The 27,140-nt window shown below is 37.2% G+C and overlaps 1 protein-coding gene across 4 annotated transcripts in view; it reads right to left on the bottom strand.

Annotated features, from left to right (window-relative positions):
* Window positions 1–7,944: 7,944 nt before the first annotated feature.
* The window catches only part of LOC132153218 (E3 ubiquitin-protein ligase MARCHF4-like), a 25,897-nt gene continuing 6,701 nt past the window's right edge, over window positions 7,945–27,140 (bottom strand). For 2 of the 4 annotated variants that reach the window (XM_059562567.1, XM_059562568.1), the window contains 3 exons: window positions 20,609–20,764; window positions 19,503–19,695; window positions 7,945–8,796 (listed from right to left, as the gene is read on the bottom strand). In XM_059562567.1, coding sequence (XP_059418550.1) covers window positions 8,354–8,796; window positions 19,503–19,695; window positions 20,609–20,764 — 792 coding nt within the window. In that variant the 3' untranslated portion in view covers window positions 7,945–8,353. The remainder of the gene's footprint in view (window positions 8,797–19,502; window positions 19,696–20,608; window positions 20,765–27,140) is intronic. The other 2 variants (XM_059562569.1, XM_059562570.1) reach the window with 1 other exon arrangement.

The raw sequence follows: 27,140 nt of genomic DNA, 5'->3' as shown, positions 1-27,140 counted from the left end.
CCATGATGACAAAGTGTCAGACTTTGAAGAGGATGAAGACGATGAATGTGTATTCAACGAACCTAATTTGTTTGAATATCGCCAGAGACAGTTTAAAAGGACTATGACTTTGATATCGCTGAGGAATGCTAGCTAACGTTAGCTGGATGTAACGACTGTAGTGCGCTTCTGTTCTGTGTTTACTTTTTGCCGCATTACTAACCAGAGCAGAGTAAAATTCCGCAGCGGCTGAGAAACTAGTTCCTTTAGGATCATTGAGATGAAAGGTAAGTTTGATTTCTAACATTATTCTCTCAACGGACATTTGCATCGATAGTCTAGTGTTATAATTGATTTGCGTTTGGTGCACTGTGGAGCGGGTAAAACGGTTTTTAATGGCTGGCTAACATATACCCATTGACTCGCGCTAGCCTAGCATCGGCCAACTATCCAAATATAAGGACTGGATAATTTTTTTAAAAAATGTCTCCACTGATGAATAACAACCAGGCTGACCTAAAAATGAGGTCCGATGTCAAAAATCCCGAACCACCCCTTTAACTGATGGACTGGAGTGCTGTGGATTATTCTGATGTTTTTATCAGCTGTTTGGACTCTCATTCTGACGGCACCCATTCACTTCAATGGTGAGCAAGTGATGCAATGCTACATTTCTCCCAAATCTGATGAAGAAACAAATGCATCCTACTCTTGGATGACCTGAGAGTGGGTACATTTCCAATCTCATATTTGTGATTTCAGTCTTTGATTTGGTGTTTTTTCTGTGAAAGAAAACTAAATTCAACTCATGAGAGAACAAAAACCTACCGTACTACAAATTAATTATTAACATCTTTCGTTTTTCTAATTCCCATTATTCTTAATGGTGATTCTCATTACTGCAATACATTTACATTACATTTATATCTGTTTGTCTAATATATACTAGTATTTTTTAGAACCATTAAGATTTTTTATACATTTTTAGTCCAAAATATATGATTTTCGTTACTCTTAGTTTTTTTATTATTATTATTTCCCATTATTTTGATTAGATTTTTTTTTTAAATTCCTATTATTCTCAATGGTTATTATGAATATAAATTATTTTCATCCAAAGTTCGCCCCATAATTCCCATTATAACCAATATGCATTTATATTTATTTGTATACTAAATTTAAGGACAAATTCTTTATAGATTTTTAATGCAAAAAAAAGAAAAGAAAAGAAAAGATTTTCATTATTGAAACTGTTTTTTAAATTCCATTATTTCCAGTTGTGATTTTCATTTTCAGTCCAGTTTCCCCATTGGAGCAGCAGATCAGTATATGTGCCTATTTTATCATTATTATATTTAGAGCATATTAAATGCCACGTCATTGACTTTTTCGACCAGTTGATTGAAGTGAACAGTTTGAAAGATGAGTCTTTACTCCGCTGTGAGGGAGCTCACCTTCATTATCCACACTCATATAACCTGCTTTTGTTTGTCAGCCATTGAGGGTTTGATCAATTGTGGCGTGTGATTCAGGGCTGATGATCTCAGTTTGCTGAGGACACACAACGCACATGCTGCAGTTTCACGCCACTGACTCCAGGCTCCCAGAAACCTGCTTAAAACAACCGTGTTCTGAAGAGACGAGACGTGAAGGGGTCAATATAATTAAGACACAAAGATATTACTGATGAATGAGAACAGTGATGAGGCGAATCACCACATTTCATCACATTTCACCCCAAAATCAAAATAATAATAATAATAAAGTCATACATTTTTATTCTTTATATTGCCCTTTTTTATTAACCTTAAGATATATTTTTTCCCATTAAAAATTTATTTTTAATGCAAAATATGGTTTTCATTCATATCAAACTTTTTTTAACTAATAAAATAGTTAATGTTTTACATTTATTTGTTTGTTTATTATTTGCTAATTTTTCAACAGATAAGATTTAAAATTTTGTATGCAATATTTTATTTTTTAGAAAACATTAGATTTTTATTACTGCAATGCAATGCATTTAGATCACATTATATATATATATATATATATATATATATATATATATATATATATATATATATATATATATATATATATTATGTAATATATTTTTAGAGACATTTAGATTTTTTATTTATTGTTAATCCCAAAACAATTTAATTGCTGTCATATATTGAGGTTTTTGGTCATTATTTCTGTAATTACTGAAAAAAACATATGTAAATGTATTAATGTACAATTTTTAGAACCACTAATATTTTGAATTAATTTTAAATGCATATATATTGTTTTTTAGATATTTTACTATATATATTTTATTACTGTCACATATCAAGGGTTTTTTTGTTGTTGTTTTTTTTTTGTAATGCCCATTATTCCCAATGGTGATTTTCATTTACTGTATTACATTTTCTATGTTATTTTTTAAAACCACTTAAATCTATTTTATTATATATTTATTTTTAAAATACAAAACATGTAACATTTACGTTCATGCATTTAGCCATTACTTTTATCCTAATCGACAACAGAGCAACAAAAACTATTTATCACAGATCTGACAACATATCTGTTCTGTTGAATATTTATATAGACACACATTAATATCATATATATCTTATATTATGAATTTCTATTATCATTATATATTTGAAAACGTGTGTTTTATATACATTTCATTTTTCAGCTCTTTACTTTAGTAATGAGAATCATGTTTATTTTGTGATATTGACAAAATCATGCTGCTTATCACATTTGAATATAAACGATTTTCTGAGGAGAGAGTTGGGAGTGAAATACGCTAGAAACTCACTAAAACAGTTTACTATCATTATGCAATAACTTGTGACCGTCGAGGAAAAAAGAAGGGGTATATTTGTAGCAATAGCCAAAAAAAAACATTGTATGGGTCAAAATTATAAATTTTTCTTTTAAGATATTAAATAAATATCATGTTCCATGAAGATATTTAGCAAATTTCCTATCACAAATACATAAAAAAAATTTCATTTGGACAACTTTAAAGGCAATTTTCTTAGTAGGCTATTTAGATTTTTTTGCACCCTCAGATTCCAGATTTTCAAATAGTTGTATCTCGACCAAATATTGTCTAATAAACCATTAAAACTCGGATGTTTTCAGACGGGTCTGTGTGAAGCTGACGCTCTGTTCTGATGTTTCCTGATTGAAAAACTGCATCAGTCTGTAAATGACTGTCATTTCAGACTTCAAACAGAAGCCGGGAAGCAATCTAGCTCTTTCCCCTTTCCACCTCTAGTAATGAGAGAGAAGATAAAAGGAAACAGGCAGACGAGAGGAATGAATTGCATGCTTTTCTGATCACAGTGTATTTCAGATGAGTGTGTGTCAGTGGAGCACAATACTTCACTTCTGTTACGGAGGTAAAATCACGGTTTTTCCAGAAAGACTTTGATTTTTAACAGTAATATATTTATAGCGAGGATATGCTTCTGTAGATGCCACAAGCCTACCCATAATCCTCAGGTGAGATCCACCAATCAGAGCGGTTTCATTTGCATGAATCATATACACATATAAATATACTTTTTAAAATAAATATATAAAAATATATTCTTCCATTTTGGTCTTTAAAGGGTACGTAACACCTAATCTCATGTTAATCGTGAGTACCTATAGAGTAGAGTAGTTTAGTTTTATCATATTTATAAAAGAAAATACAGCTTTCCGATTCTCTCCGGAAAAAGCCGAGCTCCTGGAGGCGTGACGTAAGTGGAGCTATAATACTGATGTTTCGTGTTGTTTCTATTAACATATCTTCACTTATGTGTTGATTTCCAACAAAATACACACATCTGATGCAACTGTACTTACATGAATGGGGTCTTTTATCACAGGGACGGTTCCGTGTTTTAATAGCAAACGATGTGCAAATCCAGCGTCGACTTGGGCCTCGTTTATAAAACATTCGTCACTCAAATGTCCAGAACACACAAACGCACTTGATACACTCCACTGCCCCGGAAAAACAAACGGCATCCACTGTTCATGTAACGCTGGGTTTTGGGGAAGCCGAACATGGTAAACTTTCCCTCACATCCAAAATGCACTTATTTGGAGGCATTATCGATCAAATCCCATGCAGCGCTGCCAACGATTTAGAAGCGCGTTGATGTGCGCGGTCTCGCTCTCCTCCTCTGGTCAATGTGTGTGTGGGCGGGCGCGCTTTTCCGGGAGAAATGCTCATATAAGGACTTCCGTTCTCGTCTACGTCATTAGATCCACGATCGAAAAAGAAAAACAGCCGAAACTTGTACTAACCCGGAAGTAAGATTTTCGGCACAGAAATTCTCAGTCATTCTTCTAAATTATTTTTTAAAACTTTGGCCATGTTTAGCAGGAGAATCCATCTCTTTAACACTGTGAACAATTCTGAGTACACGAAACACCATTGTACCCCCTTTTTAAGATTTTTAGTAATTTTGTTATTTAATGCTTTTCATTTATTTTAGGGTTTTTTTTCAGTCGCAATTTAAGTTATTTTAGTACTTCAACTGAAACTAAACATTTGTTTTTATGCCTTACATTATTTAATTTTATTAGACACTTCTGAAAAATATTTTCGTGAAGGCTTCCTGTAGATTTTTGTCATTTCATATGTTTATTTTATTTCAGTAAATTGCAACATGACAAAAATATGGATCTCAGCACACCATGTTAAAGTCGATATATTTTATAGAAATATATAACAGTGAAACGAGTAAACTGCATCAGTAAGCAGAGACTTAAAAAAAAAATTTTAATTCACCCATAAATGACAATTCTGTCTTCATAAACAGATGGTAAATATAATGTTTTTTTGTTTTGTTTTTTAATCAAAATTGTATTTGTTATAAATTGAAGGGACAATCCTCCTGGTGTTAAAGTCAACATGAAAAACTTTTTGCTATTTATAATAATATATTTTCTCATAATAAAGAAATGCAATGTTGTTAAGACTGTATTTTTGTTGTTAAAGCAACATAACGAGATGGTATGTCTTTAAAACAATATTTTCCTCTTTAAAACATTTTTTAGTAATAACGACATATCAAAAATGGTGTTTTAACAACATAGCATCTCATTATTTCTAAAAATAATATAATTTAAATCAGTGCTCGAACTGTGTCAAAGCTCTTGGGGGGTCCCCTCCCGTCCCACCCCAAAAACAAACAAACAAAAAAAATAACAATTAGGCTAATACTATATGTAAAATTAAATAAAAATCTATATACTTTGAACAGTGCACATGTATGCATTTTATTTCATTAAAAAATAATTTATCTTGAATGTAGTTACATAACCCTTTCATAATATTTTCTAGCGGAAGTTAACATAGTTGGGTAAACTTCTATAGTGGTGAATGAGAGACTACATTTAATATATGTTTTGTCACAATAGTGTTTCTACATGAGGGTAAAAAATAGAAAGAATTTGATACGATTACGATGCTGACGCCCAGCTGTGAGCGCTTGAGACCGCTTTTTTTTCAGTTTAGACCACTGATCTATATAGGCTATCTATATTATAGATCAGTGGTTGAGACGCTTTGGTTGCTATGATGGGGAATAACCGCTAAACTGTTACTTGTATCTGATTTGGTAAATCATTTTTTTTCTGACTTGATGCTCAGAAACCAGCAATATTAATTTCTATTCCAATTTTCTTGTTGTTGCGCTTGTTGACACGTCGTTGTAACAAAATAACAGTTGTGACAGTTGATTGGTGTGGAATTTGCCCTGCCCCTCCTGCACTCTGATTGGTTAGCTATTTAAAAAAAATGCGGCGCTCACATTGAGAATAACTGAAAAAATACGCTAGCTGCGGGGAAAAACGTTTTGGTGAACACGCAGCCTTAAGGTTGCTAGATTTAAAATTGTTTAATTCAGAATGGGTGTAATGCTTGCTTTTTTTTATTCTCAGAATTACGTTAGATGGCTAATTTACAACTAACAATCCGATAGTGAGCTAGCATCATAAGATAAAAAAAAAACTATTGACAGACCAAGATTATAATAAAAGTGACTGTCCGATTATAAGATAGACACTTATTCAGTAGCAGTAAATTAGGTGTACCAAACAATCATAAAACAAAGAAATATTATCTTACCGTCATCGTGAGATAAAATAATGAGGGAGGATCACTCTTTCAGCCGAACACACAGCGACGTCGCGCCCGCAGTCTGTAAATTCCTCCAGAAAACAGCGTGTGGCGCACTTGAGCGTATTTTCAGACGCACATCTAATTTGAAGTAGCTTTTTATGAGAACAGCAGCGCAATACTTTGATAAAAAAAAATAGATAAGGCTATGTCAAATATTGTTTCTGTTTTAGTTTTAATGAAAAACCAGGGGACCCCACAAGGTCATTTTTTTGGGCCTTATGGGGGGTCCCTTGATGCTTTTAGGGGGTCCCGGACCCCCCCACCTCCCCCTCAATTCGAACAATGATTTAAATCACAACTTGTTATTATGAGAAAATATATAGTTTTAATGACATATAATTATTACAAGAAATATTCATTTTAATGAGAGCATCTCGTTATTGTTAAAAAATATTTTTTAAACAACATAACAGAGAAACTACGTAATTTTAATGAAAAAATGGTTTATTGACTCTGACAGGATCTATTGTTTTAATGGCATAACATGTTTTTATGATAAAATTTGATTTAATGAGAAGAATTGTTTTACAACATATTGTTTTAACAACATAGCATCTCGTTATCACAAGAAAATATGTAGTTTTAACGTTTTAAATGTTTTAATGACAGCATCTCGTTATTATGAGAAAATATATCTTTATACCTTTAAATCTTTACATGCACAAATTTTTTGTGCAAATTAGACCAGGTGTATGTTATGAAAATAAACTGAGTTCATTTGTTTTTTTCATGTTGACTTTACATGCTCAAGGGGGCTATGATCGCAGGACTGTCATATGATTTGAGATGATTGATATTGTCACAAAGGTTGTGAGTATGAAAACATGCAGAACCAGCAAGCATGAGAGGAACAGAGAAAAAGTGCGAGAGAGTTTGTGCTTTTCAACTGATTGAGCAGCTGTGCTGCATCTGTCTGTGTGATGACTGACAGCTGTCACTCATTATTTATGGACAGTGAATGGGTCATGGGCTTCATATGATGTCTCTGTGTGACCTCATCGGTAACGTTACTGTAAACATATTCATCATTTAATTTAAATCCCATCAGCCTTTTCAATGGATTGTGCACATATTCGGTTTTCAGATGTTTCTGTGATTTCCTTTTAAAACAAGTGTTTGTTTAAAGGAATAGTTCACCCAAAAACTAAAATAAGATGTTGTTTTAGTATCATTGAGATATATTATAATTTCTTGAAATATGTTGAAAAAGTTTTTTATTTGTATTATTTAATTATATTATTATTATTTATTTTATTGTAATTTAAGTTACATTTTTAGTAATCTTGTTATGTGTTTTTGTCATTTTTAGTAGTTTTTTTAAATATCTATTTATTTTTAATTTATTATTATTTAAGTTTCAGTTTAAGTTACTATAGTACTTCAAGCTAAACTAAATTAAAGAGAGAAATGTCCACTTGGCAACTTTCTGAAATATGTTTTATATATATTTTATTTCAGTTTTTTTGTTTTATTTTATAAACATAGAATAAACTAGAAAAAAAAATAAAGTTTTAAAATAAATATTTTATTTCAGTTAGTGGCCAAGGCAACATTTTAAATTTTAATTTAATTTGACTTGAAATTTTTAAAAAATTTAAAATGAAATATGTTTTATAGATATATTTTTAAAATTATTAAAAAATATGTTGAAGTACTAAAATAACTTCAATTAAAATGGAATAAAACTAAATAATAATAAAGCTGACAAAAACACAACAAAACTACTAAAACTTTAACTAAAAATAAAATAGAAAAAGTATAATAGCATATCAATGATACCAAACTTTCAATGATACAAAGTTTTTTATTTTTGCTGTAGAACAAAAATTCTCAATAAAAAAAACTTTTATGGTGCTTTTAGAAGCTTGACATTGTTCACAATTAGTTGTTGTTGTATGTGTGAAGATTCTTCATGAATACTCTTTTTGTGTTCCACAGGAAATAAAATGACATGATACGTGTTCAGAACATTAAAGAATGACAATGTCCATTTTTAGGTGAACTGTGCCTTTAAATTCATCAGCAGTCCAACCTGCTTTTAAGATCTCAGCGTCTGCAATTAAAAACCCACATGTTTGTCATCAGTATCAGAATGTAAAAGTCATAAATAATCCAACAGTTCCAACACTGTGCTTATTGTTTCTCTGTGCTGAAAAGAGTTGGAGGGTCCCATCATAAGGTCTCCAGTCAGACAGTAGTGACTCTCATAACCACTTCTCTAGGTTTAGTGGTGTTTGTGCTGATGTTACTGGCAGGGCTTCGTGCCTCGTGTGGCCGTAGGTGACTCAGTAAATGCAGGAGGTTATAGGGACAGTGTTGGTCTGGTAAAGCTGGTCCGTCAGCGAGAGCATTAGTCTGGTAGGAGTCCTGCGCAGCCGCTGTTATGTTTGTGTTTGTCATGCCGTCGAGTGTCGGCATCCCAGCAGCAGCCATCAGTGAAGATGGTGAAGGAGAGACGTCCGCTCCTGCCGGCTCTCTCTGGTGGAGCAGCGAACGCGTCCATTCCTCTTTATTCTTCTGCTCCTCACTGTCTTGCTTTTTGTCGTAGTTTAAAACTTTCCACTGTTGATTGACGGCCTGCCAGCGGTGGAATATACGGAAAACGGATGGGCCCTCGTGGACGATTAGAGCTGCGGTAAAGAGAGATTACTGTAATTTTTTTTTTGATAATTCTTACTATTCTTAGATAAAAACAACAACAACAACAAATTATTTTGAATTTTTACCTCACAACTCTGAGTTTATATCTCTCAGTTCTGAGTTTATATCTCACAATTCTAATTTATATCTAACAATTCTGAGTTATTTTTCAATTATATATATCTCGCAATTCTGAGTTTATATCTCAATATTCTGAGTTAATTTGCAATTCTGAGTTTATATTTTTCAATTATAGTTTATATCTCGCAATTCTGAGTTTATATCTTGCAATTATAGTTTATATCTCAATATTCTGAGTTATTTTGCAATTCTGAGTTATTTTGCAATTCTGAGTTTATTTTTTTTAATTATAGTTTATATCTCACAATTATAGTTTATATCTTGCAATTCTAGTTTATATCTCAATATTCTGAGTTATTTTGCAATTCTGAGTTATTTTGCAATTCTGAGTTTATTTTTTTTAATTATAATTTATATCTCACAATTATAGTTTATATCTTGCAATTCTAGTTTATATCTCAATATTCTGAGTTATTTTGCAATTATGAGTTTATATCTTGCAATTCTAATTTATATCTAGCAATTCTGAGTTTTTTCACAATTCTTATTTTATATCTCGCAATTCTGAGTTTTTTCACAATTCTTATTTTATATCTCGCAATTCTGAGTTAAATCTTGCAATTCTAGTTTATATCTCGCAATCATAGTTTATATCTTGCAATTCTAGTTTATATCTCAATATTCTGAGTTATTTTGCAATTATGAGTTTATATCTTGCAATTCTAATTTATATCTAGCAATTCTGAGTTTTTTCACAATTCTTATTTTATATCTCGCAATTCTGAGTTAAATCTTGCAATTCTAGTTTATATCTCGCAATCATAGTTTATATCTTGCAATTCTGAGTTATTTTACAATTCTGATTTTATATCGTGCAATTCTAGTTTATATCTCGCAGTCATAGTTTATATCTCACAATTCTGAGTTTATATCTCGCAATTATAGTTTACATCTCAATATTCTGAGTTATTTTGCAATTCTGAGTTTATATCTCGCAATTCTACTTTATATCTCTCAATTCTGAGTTTTTTCACAATTCTTATTTTATATCTCGCAATTCTGAGTTAAATCTCGCAATTCTAGTTTATATCTCGCAATCATAGTTTATATGTTGCAATTCTGAGTTATTTTACAATTCTGATTTTATATCATGCAATTCTAGTTTATATCTCGCAGTCATAGTTTATATCTCACAATTCTGAGTTTATATCTCGCAATTCTAGTTTATATCTCGCTATTTTGCATTAAATCTTGCAATTCTAGGTTATATCTCGCTATTCTGCGTTAAATCTCGCAAATCTAGTTTATATCTCGCAATTCTAGTTTAAATCTCGCAATTCTGAGTTAAATCTCGCAATTCTAGTTTTTTTCTCTCAATCAGAGTTTATATCTTGCAATTTTGAGTTATTTCACAATTCTGATTTTATATCTCGCAATTCTAGATTATATCTCGCAATCATAGTTTATATCTCACAATTCTGAGTTTATATCTCGCAATTCTAGTTTATATCTCGCAATCATAGTTTATATCTCACAATTCTGAGTTTATATCTCACAATTCTAGTTTATATCTCGCTATTTTGCATTAAATCTCGCAATTCTAGGTTATATCTCGCTATTGTCACGATCATTAGATGGAGTGCCCATGAGCTTCAGTAGAGGGCACTCCAGTCAGGACCATTCCACCCATTCACCACCAGTTGTCACTTGGACACTAGCACCTCTCAAACTGTTGCACCACACCCGAACTACATTACCCATGAGTCACTGCATCACAATCACCCTGCCACACCTGCACCTCATTCATCAGCCAATTTCCTTGCCACACCTGCACCTCATTTACACACACACATAAAAGCAGCACACTCACTCTCACTCACTGCGAAGTCTTGTTTAGCCAGTCTGACATTTCCGAGCATTTTCCCTGTGTTTATTATTCCTGTGTTTTGACCTTTGGACTGTTTATTCCGACTCTGATTCTCCGCTGCCTGTCCCGATCCCTGCTTGTTTCTGATTACGATTCTGGTTATCCCTGACACACCTGACGCCATTCCTGATCTCTGCCTGTATAACCATTCTGTTTAATAAATGCTGCATATGGATCCGAACGCCTCCGACTCCTTGTTATAGCTATTCTGCATTAAATCTCGCAAATCTAGTTTATATCTCGCAATTCTAGTTTTAATCTCGCAATTCTGAGTTAATTTTAATTTAAATTTGAATTCTAGATTATATCTCATTATTCTGCGTTAAATCTTGCAATTCTAGTTTATATCTCGCAATCATAGTTTATATTTCACAATTTGGAGTTTATATCTTGCAATTTTAGTTTATATCTCGCTATTCTGCGTTAAATCTTGTGATACTAGTTTATATCTCGCTATTCTGCATTAAATCTCGCAATTTTAGTTTATATCTCCCTATTCTGCGTTAAATCTCACAATTCTAGTTTATATCTCGCAATCATAGTTTATATCTTGCAATTCTGAGTTATTTCACTATTCTGAGTTTATATCTCGCAATTCTAGTTTACATCTCACTATTTTGCGTTAAATCTTGCAATTCTAGTTTATTTCACGCTATTCTGTGTTAAATCTCCCAATTCTAGTTTATATCTCGCAATTCTAGTTTATATCTTGCTATTCTGCGTTAAATCTCACAATTCTAGTTTATATCTCACTATTCTGCGTTAAATCTCGCAATTGTAGTTTATATCTCGCAATCATAGTTTATATCTTGCAATTCTGAGTTATTTCACTATTCTGAGTTATATCTCACAATTCTAGTTTATATCTTGCAAATCTGGTTTATATCTCATAATTCTGAGTTTATATTTTGCCGTTCTAGATTATATTTTTCCATTCTAGTTTATATCTCGCAATTCTGAGGCTTCTATAGAGTTAAATAATTTTGAGATGAAAGGGTGGAAGAATCTAAAAGAAAAACATTTACAACAAATTTAAAACATTATAACTGGTGTTTTATACAGAATGGTGACACCACCCCCAGCACTGTGGAGAATCAACGACTGGCAGACGATCTGAATGAGTTTCACTGCAGGTTTGAAAGAACACCCATCACCTGCCCTGAACGCCTCCCCACACAACCATTCACAACTCCTGCAACCCATCCTGTACACCTCTCCAAACAACCGTTCACACCATTAACCACTCCTGCAACGCGCCCTGAACACCTCTCCAATCAAGCGCTCTCACCATTCACAACTCCTGCAACCAACCCTGAATGCCTCTCCAAACAACTGTTCACACCACTCACAACTCCTGCAACCAACCCTGAATGCCTCTCCAAACAACTGTTCACACCACTCACAACTCCTGCAACCCACCCTGAACACCTCTCCAATCAACCATTCACACCATTCACAACTCCTGCAACCAACCCTGAATGCCTCTCCAAACAACTGTTCACACCACTCACAACTCCTGCAACCCACCCTGAACACCTCTCCAATCAAGCGCTCTCACCATTCACACCTCCTGCATCCCCCCTCTCCCCCACACCTGCAATACAGATCAGCGAGGATTCGGTGCGCCAGGTCTTCAGGAAGCAGAAAAGGAAAAAAGCACCAGGCCCAGATTGTGTTACACCAGCCTGTCTGAAATCCTGTGCTGACCAGCTGGCCCCCATCTTCACAAAGATCTTCAACAGATCGCTGGAGCTGTGCGAAGTCCCTTCATGCTTCAAACGCTCCACCATCATCCCAATCCCAAAGAAACCCAAAATTACAGGACTAAATGACTACAGGCCTGTGGCTCTAAAGTCTGTGGTCATGAAGTCATTTGAAAAACTGGTGCTGGCCCACCTGAAGGACATCACTGGACCCTTGCTGGATCCTCTTCAATTTGCCTACAGAGCAAACAGGTCTGTGGACGATGCAGTAAACATCGGACTGCATTATGTTCTGCAACACCTAGACAGACCGGGGACTTATGTGAGGATCCTGTTTGTGGACTTCAGCTCGGCCTTAAACACGATCATCCCAAACCTCCTACTGCCCAAACTAACTCAGCTCTCCGTGCCCACCTCCGTCTGTCAGTGGATCAACAGCTTCCTGACAGACAGGCAGAAGCTAGTGAGGCTGGGAAAATACACATCCAGCACCCGTACAATCAGCACCGGAGCTCCCCAGGGCTGTGTTCTCTCCCCACTGCTCTTCTCCCTGTACACTAATGATTGCACATCTAAGGACCCCTCTGTCAAGCTCCTGAAGTTTGCAGATGACACCACATTCATCGGCCTCATTCAGGACGGTGACGAGTCTGCTTACAGACAGGAGGTTAAAGAGCTGGCTGTCTGGTGCACTCTCAACAACCTGGAGCTCAACACACTCAAAACAGTGGATATGATCATGGACTTCAAGAGAAACCCTCCTGCACTCCCCCCACTCACCATCATGAACAGCACTGTGACTGCAGTGGAGTCATTCAGGTTCCTGGGCACCACTATCTCTCAGGACCTGAAGTGGGACATTCACATTGACTCCATTGTGAAAAAGGCCCAGCAGAGGTTGTACTTCCTTCGCCAGCTGAGGAAGTTTAACCTGCCACAGGATCTGCTGAAACAGTTCTACTCCACCATCATCGAATCCATCCTCTGCACTTCAGTAACTGTCTGGTTCAGCTCAGCTTCTAAATCGGACCTCAGAAGACTACAGAGGGTAGTCCGGACTAGTGAGCGAATAATCGGTTCAACCCTCCCGTCTATTCAAGAACTGTACTTATCCAGAGTGAGCAAAAGGGCTGTTAAAATCACTCTGGACCCCTCACATCCAGCACACTCCCTCTTTGAACTGTTGCCATCTGGTCAACGCTACAGAGCACTGAGCTACAGAGCACTCCCCCCACCCACAATTCCTGCTGGCCCGGGACTCGAACTCACAACCTTTCGATTGGGAGTCCAACTCTCTAACCATTAGGCCACGACTTCCCCTAAAATGAAGGTATTAATGAAGGTAGACGGCTGTGTCTCTCCTGGTTCCTCATTGAAGCTCTTTCTCTCCGTGTGTTTGTCCAGCACTCTGAGATATTGTGTCTCTGTGCAGAAAGTTGATAATGACTCCTGACCTCTTTACTAACTTTTTCCCCCTGTTTCTCCCTTTGCTCTCTCTTTTCGTTGTGTTTCTGGGAAGTATTTTTTATTGTGAATCAGGCTTAATGTTGGTATTGATTTCTAATTGATTGATTCCCAATCTAATTATAATGTTTGCACTGTATTTGGACATGTAAAGGAATAGTTCAGAAAAAAAAGACAATTTGCTGAAAATTTACATCATTTGCTGAAAAATTGATGCTTTGCAGTGAATAGGTGCCGTCAGAATGAGAGTCCAAACAGCTGATAAAAACATCACAGTAGTCTACTCTAATACAGTCCATCAGTTAACATCTTGTGAAGTGAAAAGCTGTGTGATTGTAAGAAATCCATCATTAAGGCATTTTAATTTCAAAATGTTGCTTCTGGCTAAATACGAGTCTGTAATCCATAATAACGCTTCCTCCAGTGAAAAAGTCCCATTTCCTATATATATTTTTAGAGCCGTTTAAAATCAGCTCTTAATTGAATGAGTAAAGTGTTTTTGAAAATGTTTTTTTCTTGTAAATGATGCTTGATCCGTGCAGATTTCTCTCCTAATTCAGAACAGATTATTTTTTTAGTGGAGAAAGCTGAAAGGAATCATGTGAAGTTAAAAATTATGGGTTTATTTTTTACAAATATGCAGCTTTTCACTTCTCCAGATGTTAACTGATGAACTGGAGTGGTGTGGATTACTTGTGGATTATTGTGATGTTTTTATCAGCTGTTAACGGCACCCATTCACTGCAGAGCATCCATTGATGAGCAAGTGATGCAATGCTACATTTCTCCAAATCTGATGAAGAAACAAACTCTTGCATTTAACTCTTGGATGGAGTAATTTGACAGCAAATTGAAATTTTTGGGGTGAACTACTTTAAGGGAATAGTGTACCAAAAAATACAATATTTAGGCAGATTGTCAGAGCTTCTTTTTTCTGAGAATATGGCGATTTACACTTTCAAGCTCCAAATGTTTACTGAGAAATTACTAGTAAATTTCACAATTAATTACAATTAAATACATTGAATTGAAAATGACATTATGAAGTACAAAGACTGATTTTTTACAGTTTTTTTCTTCATAATCCTTCAGAATAATATTTTAGTGTACATTAGTATTTCTAACTCCTCTTATGACTGAGAATGAATGCAACACGAATGAATGTGTCTCTCCTGCTGTCTCACGTTTTATTTGCCAAACAAATAAATAAACAAACTGAATCATTCATCAATTGATTCTTTTGATTTGTCTTTGTCTCTTGTTCTGTTTACACTTGTGTGACTATATGAGTGAATGTAGTTCTTCATCAAATCTGTGAGAAGACTTATTTCTAATTTTCTGATGTTTTACAGTCATTCATGTGAGTCTGTAATTTCAGTATCATCGATATAATATATATTTTGTTAAAATTTTAAATTAGATTTTATTTTTATATTTTGTTTTTACTTTAATTTTGGTAACACTTTAGAATAGGTAACTTGTTAACTATTAACTAAGACTTCTCTCAATAAATTCTTAATTTGCTGCTTATTAATAGTTAGTAAGGTAGTTGTTAGGTTTAGGTACTGGCTAAAATTAGGGATTTAGAATAAGGTCAAATAGAATAAGGCATTAATATGTTCTTAATTAGCACTAATACATGGCTACTAATTTAGTAATATGCATGCTAATAAGCAACTAATAGGTGTTACCTATTCTAAACTGTTACCTTAATTTTAATTAAAGTTTTAGTAATTTTATTGTTGTAGTTTTTTATATATGTCTATATACGTTTTATTATTTTTAATTTTGTATTTTTTTTAATTTTATTAAGAACTTTAGTACTTTAAATACTAATGAGAACAATTGTCTTGGCAACTAGCTGATATAAACAAGTCATTTATTTATTTATTATTTTTATTTACTTAATTTGGATTAAAGTAACAAAAATATCCTTTGATGGTTGTAGTCTTAATTAACAATAATAACCCTGATGTGAGTCAATCTTTGAAATGGAAGCTGCACTGAAAAAAAAATGGTTCATTGAATTTACTAAATTTTTTATGGTAAGGTGGTATTACATATTCTCATGCTGTCACGGCTTACGCTGCTGGAAGGAACACGGAGCCGAGGGATAAACGAAACAAGGATTTATTAAATAAAACATAGGCAAGGCAAGTGGCAAATAACAGGTGGCAAGTGGCAAGTGGCAAGTGGCAAGTAACAGGTAACAGGTAACAAGTGACAAATGGACAAGTAGACGAGTAGACCCGACAAAACAGAACTGAAAGGACAAGGCTTTTATACAACAGATAATTGGGAAAACACAGGTGGATGGCATGACTTAATTAACGGACAAAAACACACAAAATGAGTCCAGGTGTGTGACAGTACTCCCCCCTCCCGGTAGGTGCGTCCTCGCACCGTAGAAACAACAAAGGGAGGCGTGGGTGGGAACTTGGGAGGAGGTTCCGGTGGAGGACAGCCTCCCAGGAGGGGGCCAGCAGACAGGGACCACAGAGGAAGGAGCCAGGGAGGAGATGACGGAGGGAGGAGCCAGGGAGGAGACAGGAAGGATCTGAAGCAGGAGGTACCCAGCAGGACCCAGGCCACAGCCATAACGGCCCAAGGTGGGGCCGACGGAGGAAGGAGCCATGGAGGAGGAATGGTCACCGACTCCAGGGACTCGACCCACGGCAACGGAGCAAGTGGAGGAGGAGCCCGAGGTGGAGACGGAGAGCCGAAGAGCCAGGGTGACGGGGAGGAGCCGGAGGTCCTAGGCGGAACTGATGGCTCTGGTGACTGACGCGGCGATGTGGATCCGGAAGGCCGCGGTGAGGCCAGAGTGACCGAGGACTGAGGTGTAGCCGAGGGGATGAAGGAGCCTGACGGAGCCGGAGGGACGGAGGGATGAGGCGAAGCCGGAGGAGTGGAGTCCCGAGGCATAGGATGGACGACGCCAGATCAAGGCGGAGCCGGAGGGACGAGGGAGCCAGGCAGAGCCTGCGGACTGCCGGGCCACGGCGGAGAGGAAGGAGCTAGGAGCCATGGTGGAGCCGACGGGTCAACGGGCCGAGGCGGAGTCCAGGCCTCAGAGGCTGGAGGCGGAGGTGAGGGAGACGCCGACCAAGGCGTCGCTGGAGGATGGCGGTCCCGCTGAGCTCGCACCACAATGATGGTAGGCTGAGGGCGAGCAGAGGGGCAGCCAGATGACAGCAAAGGAGGAGGCAGGAGTGGGTGGGAGGGTGGGAATTTTGGAGGAGCAGGCATTGGAGTAAGCTCTGGGGCTGGAGCCCTTCCTGGGCATAACGGAGGATCAGGAGCCCGTCCTGGGCTTAACGGAGGATCAGGAGCCCGTCCTGGGCTTAACGGGGGTTCAGGAGCCCGTCCTGGGCTTAACGGGGGATCAGGAGCCCGTCCTGGGCTTAACGGGGGATCAGGAGCCCGTCCTGGGCTTAACGGGGGATCAGGAGCCCGTCCTGGGCTTAACGGAGGATCAGGAGCCCGTCCTGGGCTTAAAGGAGGATCAGGAGCCCGTCCTGGGCTTAACGGGGGAACAGGAGCCCGTCCTGGGCTTAACGGGGAATCAGGAGCCCTTCCTGGGCTTAACAGAGGATCAGGAGCCCGTCCTGGGCTTAACGGAGGATCAGGAGCCCGTCCTGGGCTTAAAGGAGGATCAGGAGCCCGTCCTGGGCTTAACGGAAGATCAGGAGCCCGTCCTGGGCTTAACGGAAGATCAGGAGCCCGTCCTGGGCTTAACGGAAGAACAGGAGCCCGTCCTGGGCTTAACGGAGGATCAGGAGCCCGTACTGGGCTTAACGGAGGATCAGGAGCCCGTCCTGGGCTTAAAGGAGGATCAGGAGCCCGTCCTGGGCTTAACGGGGGATTAGGAGCCCGTCCTGGGCTTACAGGAGGATCAGGAGCCCGTCCTGGGCTTAACGGAAGATCAGGAGCCCTTCCTGGGCTTAACGGGGGTTCAGGAGCCCGTCCTGGGCTTAGAGGAGGATCAGGAGCCCGTCCTGGGCTTACAGGAGGATCAGGAGCCCGTCCTGGGCTTAACGGAAGATCAGGAGCCCTTCCTGGGCTTAACAGAGGATCAGGAGCCCGTCCTGGGCTTACAGGAGGATCAGGAGCCCGTCCTGGGCTTAAAGGAGGATCAGGAGCCCGTCCTGGGCTTAAAGGAGGATCAGGAGCCCGTCCTGGGCTTAAAGGAGGATCAGGAGCCCGTCCTGGGCTTAACGGAAGATCAGGAGCCCTTCCTGGGCTTAACAGAGGATCTGGCATAGGTGAACTGGAAACCCCCTCATTTTGACCCATTTGGCGCTCCACATTATGCTCCCTCGTGGTGGGCAGTGTCGCCGGCTCTCGCACCTGGTCTGACGGGTTGCTCTCTGGCTCTCCGTCATCGGTGGGCTCGGGCTTATGCCTCGTACCGTGGGGAGATTGTAGGCTGGGCTCTGGGTCCAGAGTGGACCTGGCGAGATCCTCCATTGGGCGACCGTGAGAGGTGACCCATTTCTCACCAGATTCCACTCTATAAAGGCGGCGAAATCCTCCCGAGGACCATCTTCGGGCGACAACGCTCTGCACCTGGAGTTCAGGCTGGCGTGATAAAAGGTGCAGAGCGCGTGGTCCGGGTAGCTGGTGGCATTAGCTAGGAAGAGAAACCGTCTGGTATGGTCCTCGAGAGACAGTCCCTCCTGCTCCAGCAGGAGGAGGAGGTATTCGGGGCGATAGAGGGGATCCATGACTCACTACGGAAAGAAAAAGACAGTGAAAAAACGGAAAACAAAACGGAGGGAAAACACGCAGTTTTTAACTTTTTAGGTCGGGTCTTCTGTCACGGCTTACGCTGCTGGAAGGAACACGGAGCCGAGGGATAAACGAAACAAGGATTTATTAAATAAAACATAGGCAAGGCAAGTGGCAAATAACAGGTGGCAAGTGGCAAGTGGCAAGTAACAGGTGACAAGTGACAAGTGACAAATGGACAAGTAGACGAGTAGACCCGACAAAACAGAACTGAAAGGACAAGGCTTTTATACAACAGATAATTGGGAAAACACAGGTGGATGGCATGACTTAATTAACAGGGACAAAAACACACAAAATGAGTCCACGTGTGTGACACATGCATAATATGATATCTAAATCTTTGGCTCTGTTTCTTTTTCTTTAGATTTGAATCCTTGTACATTGGACTCGTGGTCACTGGTGTACGTTGTGAATCACAGAAGACGATATGAGGCATGTTGGGTTTCTATGGTTAAATGCAATTCATTACAGACCCAGTATGTCAAGGATTTCTGATTTTAAACATGCATACTTTGTGTGGATTTTTCTGAAGATCTCATATTCAAATTATCCTTGAACTTAAATGTATTATATGATACTAAGAAAACATACTGTAACTTTCAGAACTTAAAACTTCCTTTCGAGTGAAACAAGCACTAAACTAAATTGTGTAAAAGACCCATTCTGACTCAACATACAACTAAGATGAACCTAACTTGATGTTTGACACCAAGCGAACTGTACATACCGATACAGACGACGTCCATGAAGCCGTACATCCCATAACAGATCTGGAAAAGCAGGTCTTGCCGTTGCCACTTGGCCGAAGGGCTGAGAGACGACCAGACCAGCCACGAGATGCTGGCGATGAGGAAGAGCGAACCCAAGATTGCCGCCGCGATCTGAACCTTCTCAATGACGGTGAGCGAAATCGATTGCCACTTCATTAAAACACGAAAGAGACAGAGAGAGCAGCGGATTTCAGTGCTACTGTATTTCTCTATTCTACTATTTAGAATTGAGATTCAAGATCCAATTCGATTCAGAAATGAATCCATTTTTAAATGCTAGATGTAAATAATTTAAAAATTCTGTTTTTAAATGATACATTTAAATGATTCAAAAATTCCATTTAAATGCTACATTTGAATAATTTAAACATTTCATGTTTAATGCTACATTTAAAAAATCCAAACATTCCATGTTAAATTCTATTTTTAAATGGTTAAAAAAATAAAAATAAACATTTAAATGCTATATTTAAAGGATTCAGAAAGGCCTTTCTTAAAATGCAAGATTTAAAATGTTTAAATTCTAAATTTAAATTATTCAAAAATTCCATGTAAATGCTACATTTATATAATCCAAGCATTCCATGTTAAATGCTATTTTTAAATGGTTAAAAAAAAAAAAAATGTTATATTTAAAGGATTCAGAAATGCCTTTTTTTAAATGCTAGATCTAAATGATCCAAATTTATTTTGATTTGAAAACATATGCTGAATTAATGATGCTGAAAATTTAGCAGCAATATATTACGTTTTACAGTATATTCAAATAGAAAATAGCTATTCTGAATTGTAATAATATTCCTCAACTTAACTGTTTTACTGCAATTTTATTCAAATAAATGCAGCCTTGGTGAGCAGAGGAGACTTTTTTCAAAAACATTTCAACATCTTATTGACCTCCACCTTGTTGAACTGACCTTTTGAACGTTAGTGTATGCGCTTAGTACACATTAATGAAGGGAATCTTCCTTAAGTGTCAAGAATAATTGATGGAATAATTCAGAATCAGAACATTAACTCAGGGCTCATTTTGTGTCTTGTAAGTGGTTCTGAGGAGTTGTACCTGCAGTGGGTTCTTGGTGCTGATGGCGATCACCTGATACTTGTAGTAACAGAGTTCACAAGCCCATGAACCTCTTTCACTGATCCACTTGATGAGACACGGTTGATGAGTGCTGCGTACAGAGCCGCTGCAGCGACATGGGCTCAACAGCTCACCCTGAAACACACACAAGTTGGAGATCATAAAGTACTTGATGAGGAAAATACACCTCAGTTTTCTTTCCAGCCCAAATTGAGAAAAACTATGCAATTTGTTGAGGTTGCTGATGTTTATATGACCAAAAAGTGATGAAATTTTGATGCTTGTAAAGTAAACCAATTATATCTTTATAACAGTACAGCAAATACTTACATAAAATTATATAAATATCAGTCGTTATTCTATATCTCCAATAATATGTTTTAGTAAGATGAGATTCAAACGCTTAGTTTTATGGTCAAAACTTTATGCAATGCAATATGATTATGATTGAGAAATGAACAAATAAACATTCCACAAAAGCATGATGAGACTCATATTTGAACAGGATGATGTCTGGATAATCAAGTAAAGCTAAGCTTCTTCAGTCCAGTGAAATATTACTAACAATATCAAAGATATTCTTATGTTTACACTATAAAAATCAGTAAAGATGTCACATCAAGACGTGAGGCACAAGCTGATGGTGGATGTCTGTACAATAAAGCTAAAAGACCTTTTACTTGATAAAAAAAAAAGTCGAAACTATCAATCAGACGACAGGAGACACATAGATTGTGAGCAAGAGGTTTCACAGCAAAGTTGTGATCATTTAGAAGTCTTAGAAATTCATGCATCAAATATGATACAGTAGGCTTTAAAGGGTTAATTGTGTTTTTTTCCTTCTTCTTCTTTTGTTTGCTGTGAACATATTTAAAAAGCATTTGTCATCTGCACTTTTTTCCATTACCAAGCACTTATTCAGTGTTTTATCTTGAATTTAAGAAGCTCCAGTTGACAGTTCAGGCAAGTGTGTGAACTGACAATCTCAGAGCAAATAATTTATCTTCCTTATGGACACGATATAAAATTTAAATAGAAAAAAAGAGCCCAACGTTCAGTAAGAGTGATAAAAAAGTGCACTATATATGGTAGAATGCTAGTTATTGGATCATCAAAAACTCTGTATTTATTATTATTATTATCTTATTTTTATTTTTTGTGAGCTGCACTATATAAAAGCTTTTGTTGTTGTTGTTTAGAAAATATAATTTTTATTTAACAAGGATACATTAAAATGATCAAACGATTTCAAATAAATGACTCTATTCATCAAAGAATCTTGAAAAAATGCAGTTTCCACAAAAAAAAAAACATGCAACTGTTTTCAATATTGATAATAAGAAATGGGAACCTAACCCTGTGCACAAAATTAGCATATTAAAAGCAGTGTTGGGAAGGTTACTTTGGAAATGTAATAGGTTACAGATTACAAGTTACCCTATTTAAAATGTAATAGTAGTGTAACTTTTTTAATTACTTTAATAAAGTAATGTAACTAATTACTTTTGAGTACATTTTGATTACTTTTATAAATTTCTAATGAATGTTAATTTGCAACTGTTAATCATCTTCAACTATTTACACCATGCAGGTTTAACCTTACAGTAGTGCTCAATACTGTCAGACTTTCACCATCCTTCTTCACCTGAATTAAGATGATCACATTTGAACACATCCACCACACAATCAGACTTTACTTAGAGATTGATCTGAAGTTCAAAGCAGATTTAAAATCAAAAGAAATAGTTTATAGATACTGTTTTTGAAACCAAATCTTTGCATAACTACAGGCATCTAACTGCATCTAACAATGGTTTGGAGAAAAATAGTTAATAAAAAAATAAAAGCATATACATCAACTCAAATACGGTTATCTAATAAGCATGTTTCCTATTTTGTGTACTAAACTCCTGAAACATTGGTGTCTTTTTGAAACAATGCTGTCTTTGTATATGATATGATGATAGTTTCTCAAAATAAGTAAAAAATGCTCATGAAGTGACTCAGAGCAGTTCTAGAGATTAATTTCCATGAGAAATGGGGAAAAAAATAGGCTGGGAAATCTCACACTCATACACCCACAACACATTCTGAAACATGGACAACCCTATTTTTTTTTTTGGACCTGACATGAAAAAGATTTAACTCCTTAGGTTGGGGGACTTGCAACGTAATTAAGAGTTCTCTCCTGAACTGCACCTTCACTTCCATTATCCACCCATCTCTCTCATGACTTTAATACTGAAGATTTTTATTTGACTTTTACCATGTTTTGTAAGTGCAATTTTGTTTTTTTGGCAAATGAATTACCACTTGTATTTATTTTTACTACAAATTCCATAATTAAACCACGGTTAGTGCCATATACCATAGGCTATATTAATTTTCCTCAGGGTTGTGTTTTGTCTGCACTAGCTCCCCCTAAACCTATGATAAAATATGATGATTTGTCTGCTAACTTACTACTGTAACATTACAATAGATAATAATGACGTCGTTTATACAGTATTTTGAGTGAGTGTGAGCAATGTGCTGCTGCTGCTTGACTAAGTAAACAAAGACAAAACTACATTAGCATCTTTACAGATGAAACTGACCTGCACCTGAAACCCTGAACACAAGTGTCGCTTCTCTGCTCCAGCTGTGCGCTTACACAGTTCACTCTGGTCTCTCTCTCTCGTATTGATTACTCGGAGTCTGATCCAAACCGTTCGGCGGAGGCGCGGAGAGCGCGCGAGCCCAACCATTGCCAGTCACGACTGATTCATGATTTAGATTTAATTATCGAATGGCGGATTCGGAAATAATCGCTTTAGTATATTCGGCCTGCAATTATACAATAACAATATAAAAGTAGAAGTCCAAATCGTCTGTCAGGCCACCGGGAATAGTCCCGGTTCTCCCGATGTCCAGTCAGCGCCTGATTTCCACAGACACGCAGAACGTGCAGGATTCATATTCAGTCTTTTTGCGGCTTAATATTCACAGACATCAGTCCATATCGGGTTTTGATTCAAGTGTACTGACCTACTTTTGATTTATTCGTCCAAAATGTGGCATATTGCTTCCGCGTTTGGCTGAATTCCATTTTTATGACTGGATTCTACGAATGTGTTTTCCGCGTCTCGGAGATTATGGGCCATATGTTTTAGTGCAATTTGGGAAAGAAATAAGCTGTATGTGGATGTGTGTAAATATTCAAATGTAATCCTCTTTGTAATCGTTACAATTTTCATAAGTAACTGTAATTTAATTACTCATTTTTTCTTAGTAACTGTAACTGATTACTGTTACATTTATTTTGTAATTAAATTACGTAACGCCGTTACATGTAACTAGTTACTCCCCAACACTGATTAAAAGTATATTTAAATTTGTATTTGTAGACACACTGACTGTGGTGTGTGTGAAGTGTAACTGAGGAGCAGACACAGTAACAGGTGCGTCGCAGTGTGAGCGCTCACCTTCGAGCAAACACGCGAACACTAACTCTAGATCCCCGCTGAGAGACATCCACACTCATACACACAACACCCTCTCGCTTCTCTCCAGTACATAAACAGAGCACCAGTTAAACGTTTCAAAACCATTTCTCATGTCAGAATCCAAAAACACAGATCAGGTCAGCTAAGGTTAAACTGATGCATTAATGCAGCTTTAAAAAAGTAACATGGCTTTGTTTAGAAATGAGTTCATATTGAGATCTTTAACTTTTGATTTGAGACATTGGTACAAATCTGAGCACTGTTTGAGACCGTCTTGAGATTACTGAGGGCTTTTCCTCAGGAGAAACATCTCATGTTAGTCTCCATTCTAGAGGACAGTGTTATTGCTCATTGTTTGCTCTTTCAGAGCTCAGAAAACCTAATGGATTTCAATAAAATATTAACTTTATCTCAGATATTTCTCATAAAATATTTAAAAATAAGAATAGACAAATGAGCCAGTAGCACTCACTGAATGTGGACGGTAATATTTGATTAGAAATGTTTGAGATCGGAAGAAGTGAGTTATGTTTCATTAAAGTATTAACTTTACTTCTCATAGAGTTGGGAAAAATAGCTTATGATGAATACCAGTTCGGGTTATTTGATCTTTGGATACACTGATGATAAATATTTGAGTTTAAATTGAGACCTCTTTGACTTTTGATCGCAGGCTTTTTTTTTTTTTTTATCCGAACACAGTTTGAGACATAATGGGAATAATGTGAAAAAAAATCTAAGAAGACCTAAAATTCTCCATTCATCTCATTGCTGTCTGGGATAAACAATCTAAATACTCGAGAAATCTTATCAGTACTTCTTCTGCCAAAGAGTGGAGCTCAACTTAACATGAGCATTACATAAACACCACACGAAGCTCCTTCAGCCAAGAGGAGCGCTACCTCCGTCACAGTGTCCAGAGGAAATAGAGCGGGAGTGTTGGTACAGACACAGGCCTGTCTACAGATGGACTTGGTGGGAGCGAGTTGGCGGACAGTATGAGGAGAGCAGGAACAGCCAATGGGAGGAGAGCAGCACAGGAGGAGACGGGGAACACGTCCAAACCTGCAGCCTAATCCACCTCCGTGTTCTCAGAGCAGCACAAATCAGACGGCCTTTACAACTGTGACAATCTGTTTCACTTACTCCATCGAGAGCCACGCCGTGGATAAAGAGTTTAATGCTGCTTATCGCACTCCTGTTCACATTCAATAAATGCATATAATGTGAACGGAGATGTTAATGAAGTGCTGTGAGTTTTAACTCTCGTGTTGTTGTATTTAAGTCATTTTCTAGTTTTTCTAGTCGCATTGGACTAACACTTCCTGACTTTACTCGCACACGGTATAACAATCAGCACTGGGGGTAATTTAACTTCTTTAGACCCTGTGGCCTCATATGAGGACATTTATATTTTAGTGGATTTCTCTGAGTGTTACAGGGCTGACAAGACATGAGATGTGCGGATCTATGTGCAAGCATTTGTTGGACAGAGACATGGACATAACAGGCCTGGGTCAAACACTGGCAAACAGGTATATATGGAACAAGACAAGAATAATCCTTGTAGGCAAACACTGACACTGGGTCTACGATGAACAAACAACATCCAGATCCAGAGCAAAGGGTCAAAACACGAGAAACAGGGCAAAACAAGAAAAAGACTAAACTGTGAAAACTATAAACTGAAAAAAGACTATGAAAACTAGAAACTAAGACAAGACAATGAAAACAAACACAGAATGGCTTGCTATCGCTAGGGGAGGGATGTGTGCAGAACAATACTCGGCAGTGTGTGAAAAGAAGTATGACGCTTACACAGAGTGTCTGATTGCTTGTGCTGTGTGTGTGTGTGTGTGTAATTGGTCTCAGGTGCATGGTGTGATTGTTATCAGGTGAGCAGGAGATGGATGACAGCTGTGTGTAATCAGTGTAATGGATGATGGGAAATGTAGTCCAAGGTATGTGTAACGTGAGAGTCCATGTAGTGAGCGGAAGTTTGAAGACCGGATTCATGGCACTGAGACTGTACATGACACAGTTTTAAATTTGGATATCCCATACAGAGCACATCATGATATGTTTTAGGATAACCACTCCCTCTTCATTGGTCTTCAAAAATGTCTGAAATTATGGAAATATGATAATATTTTGTAATATTTCATTTAAATCTGACTTATTTTTTAAAATGTTACGGGGTTTCAAATCAAAATGTGACTTTCTGTTACAAAACAGGATGATGATTTCATACCTCATATATATGTCTTATGTAAGATGTCTTAAACAGATCAGAGAGCAGCTGAAAAAAAAAACTGCACATCACATCAAAAAGGTTTCCGGCTCTAATGCGTTCCTGTGAAAAGCGCCCATTTATCTTGAAGGGTGTGAAAAAGCGTGTCACGGTTAGTGTGCAGCAAGGGTTTGAAGAACCCAAAGTACCTTAGTCAGATTGTAGCTCCCCCGTAAAACTGTGTCAGTCGTGTGCTGCTCTGAATTATGAATAAGTATGACTCAGAAATAAATAAACATCTGAGACGTAGCCGGGTGGAGGGAGACTCCAGGGAGATTCTCAGCTAGACTTCAAGGAAAGAGAGAAACCGTGTCACTGATTGACACTCTTTAAATTAAATTAGCTGGCGTGATTCAAAACGGCCGTTCCTGTCAGAAATGTAACCCGCTTTAGGATGTCTGATATAAAGCTGCATTAAGGTTAGGAAACATTTTAACAACAACTGTAAAATCAACGCAAACATTCAAATGTAAGCAAGAAAGTAGCATTTCAACAATCTGGTGTCCCCATTACTTTTTATTTACCAAAAAATGCAAAAATCATAAGTTAGATTTTAATTTTATATATATTCTTTTAAAGACAATTATTAGATATGTTTAATTATTTGTTATCAACAAACATTTTGGCCTGTTCCACCTCCAAGAGTCCAGAGTTTGTTGAATAGATGTTTAGATCATTGTAGTAGAAACATATACATATACTTATTTATTTATAAAATTGTGTGTAAATGAATAAT

Source organism: Carassius carassius, chromosome 11 (assembly GCF_963082965.1).
Source record: "Carassius carassius chromosome 11, fCarCar2.1, whole genome shotgun sequence".
NCBI classification, from domain to species: domain Eukaryota; kingdom Metazoa; phylum Chordata; class Actinopteri; order Cypriniformes; family Cyprinidae; genus Carassius; species Carassius carassius.
The sequence above is the reverse complement of the archived record's forward strand: the minus strand, read 5'-3'. Positions and strand labels throughout refer to the sequence as shown.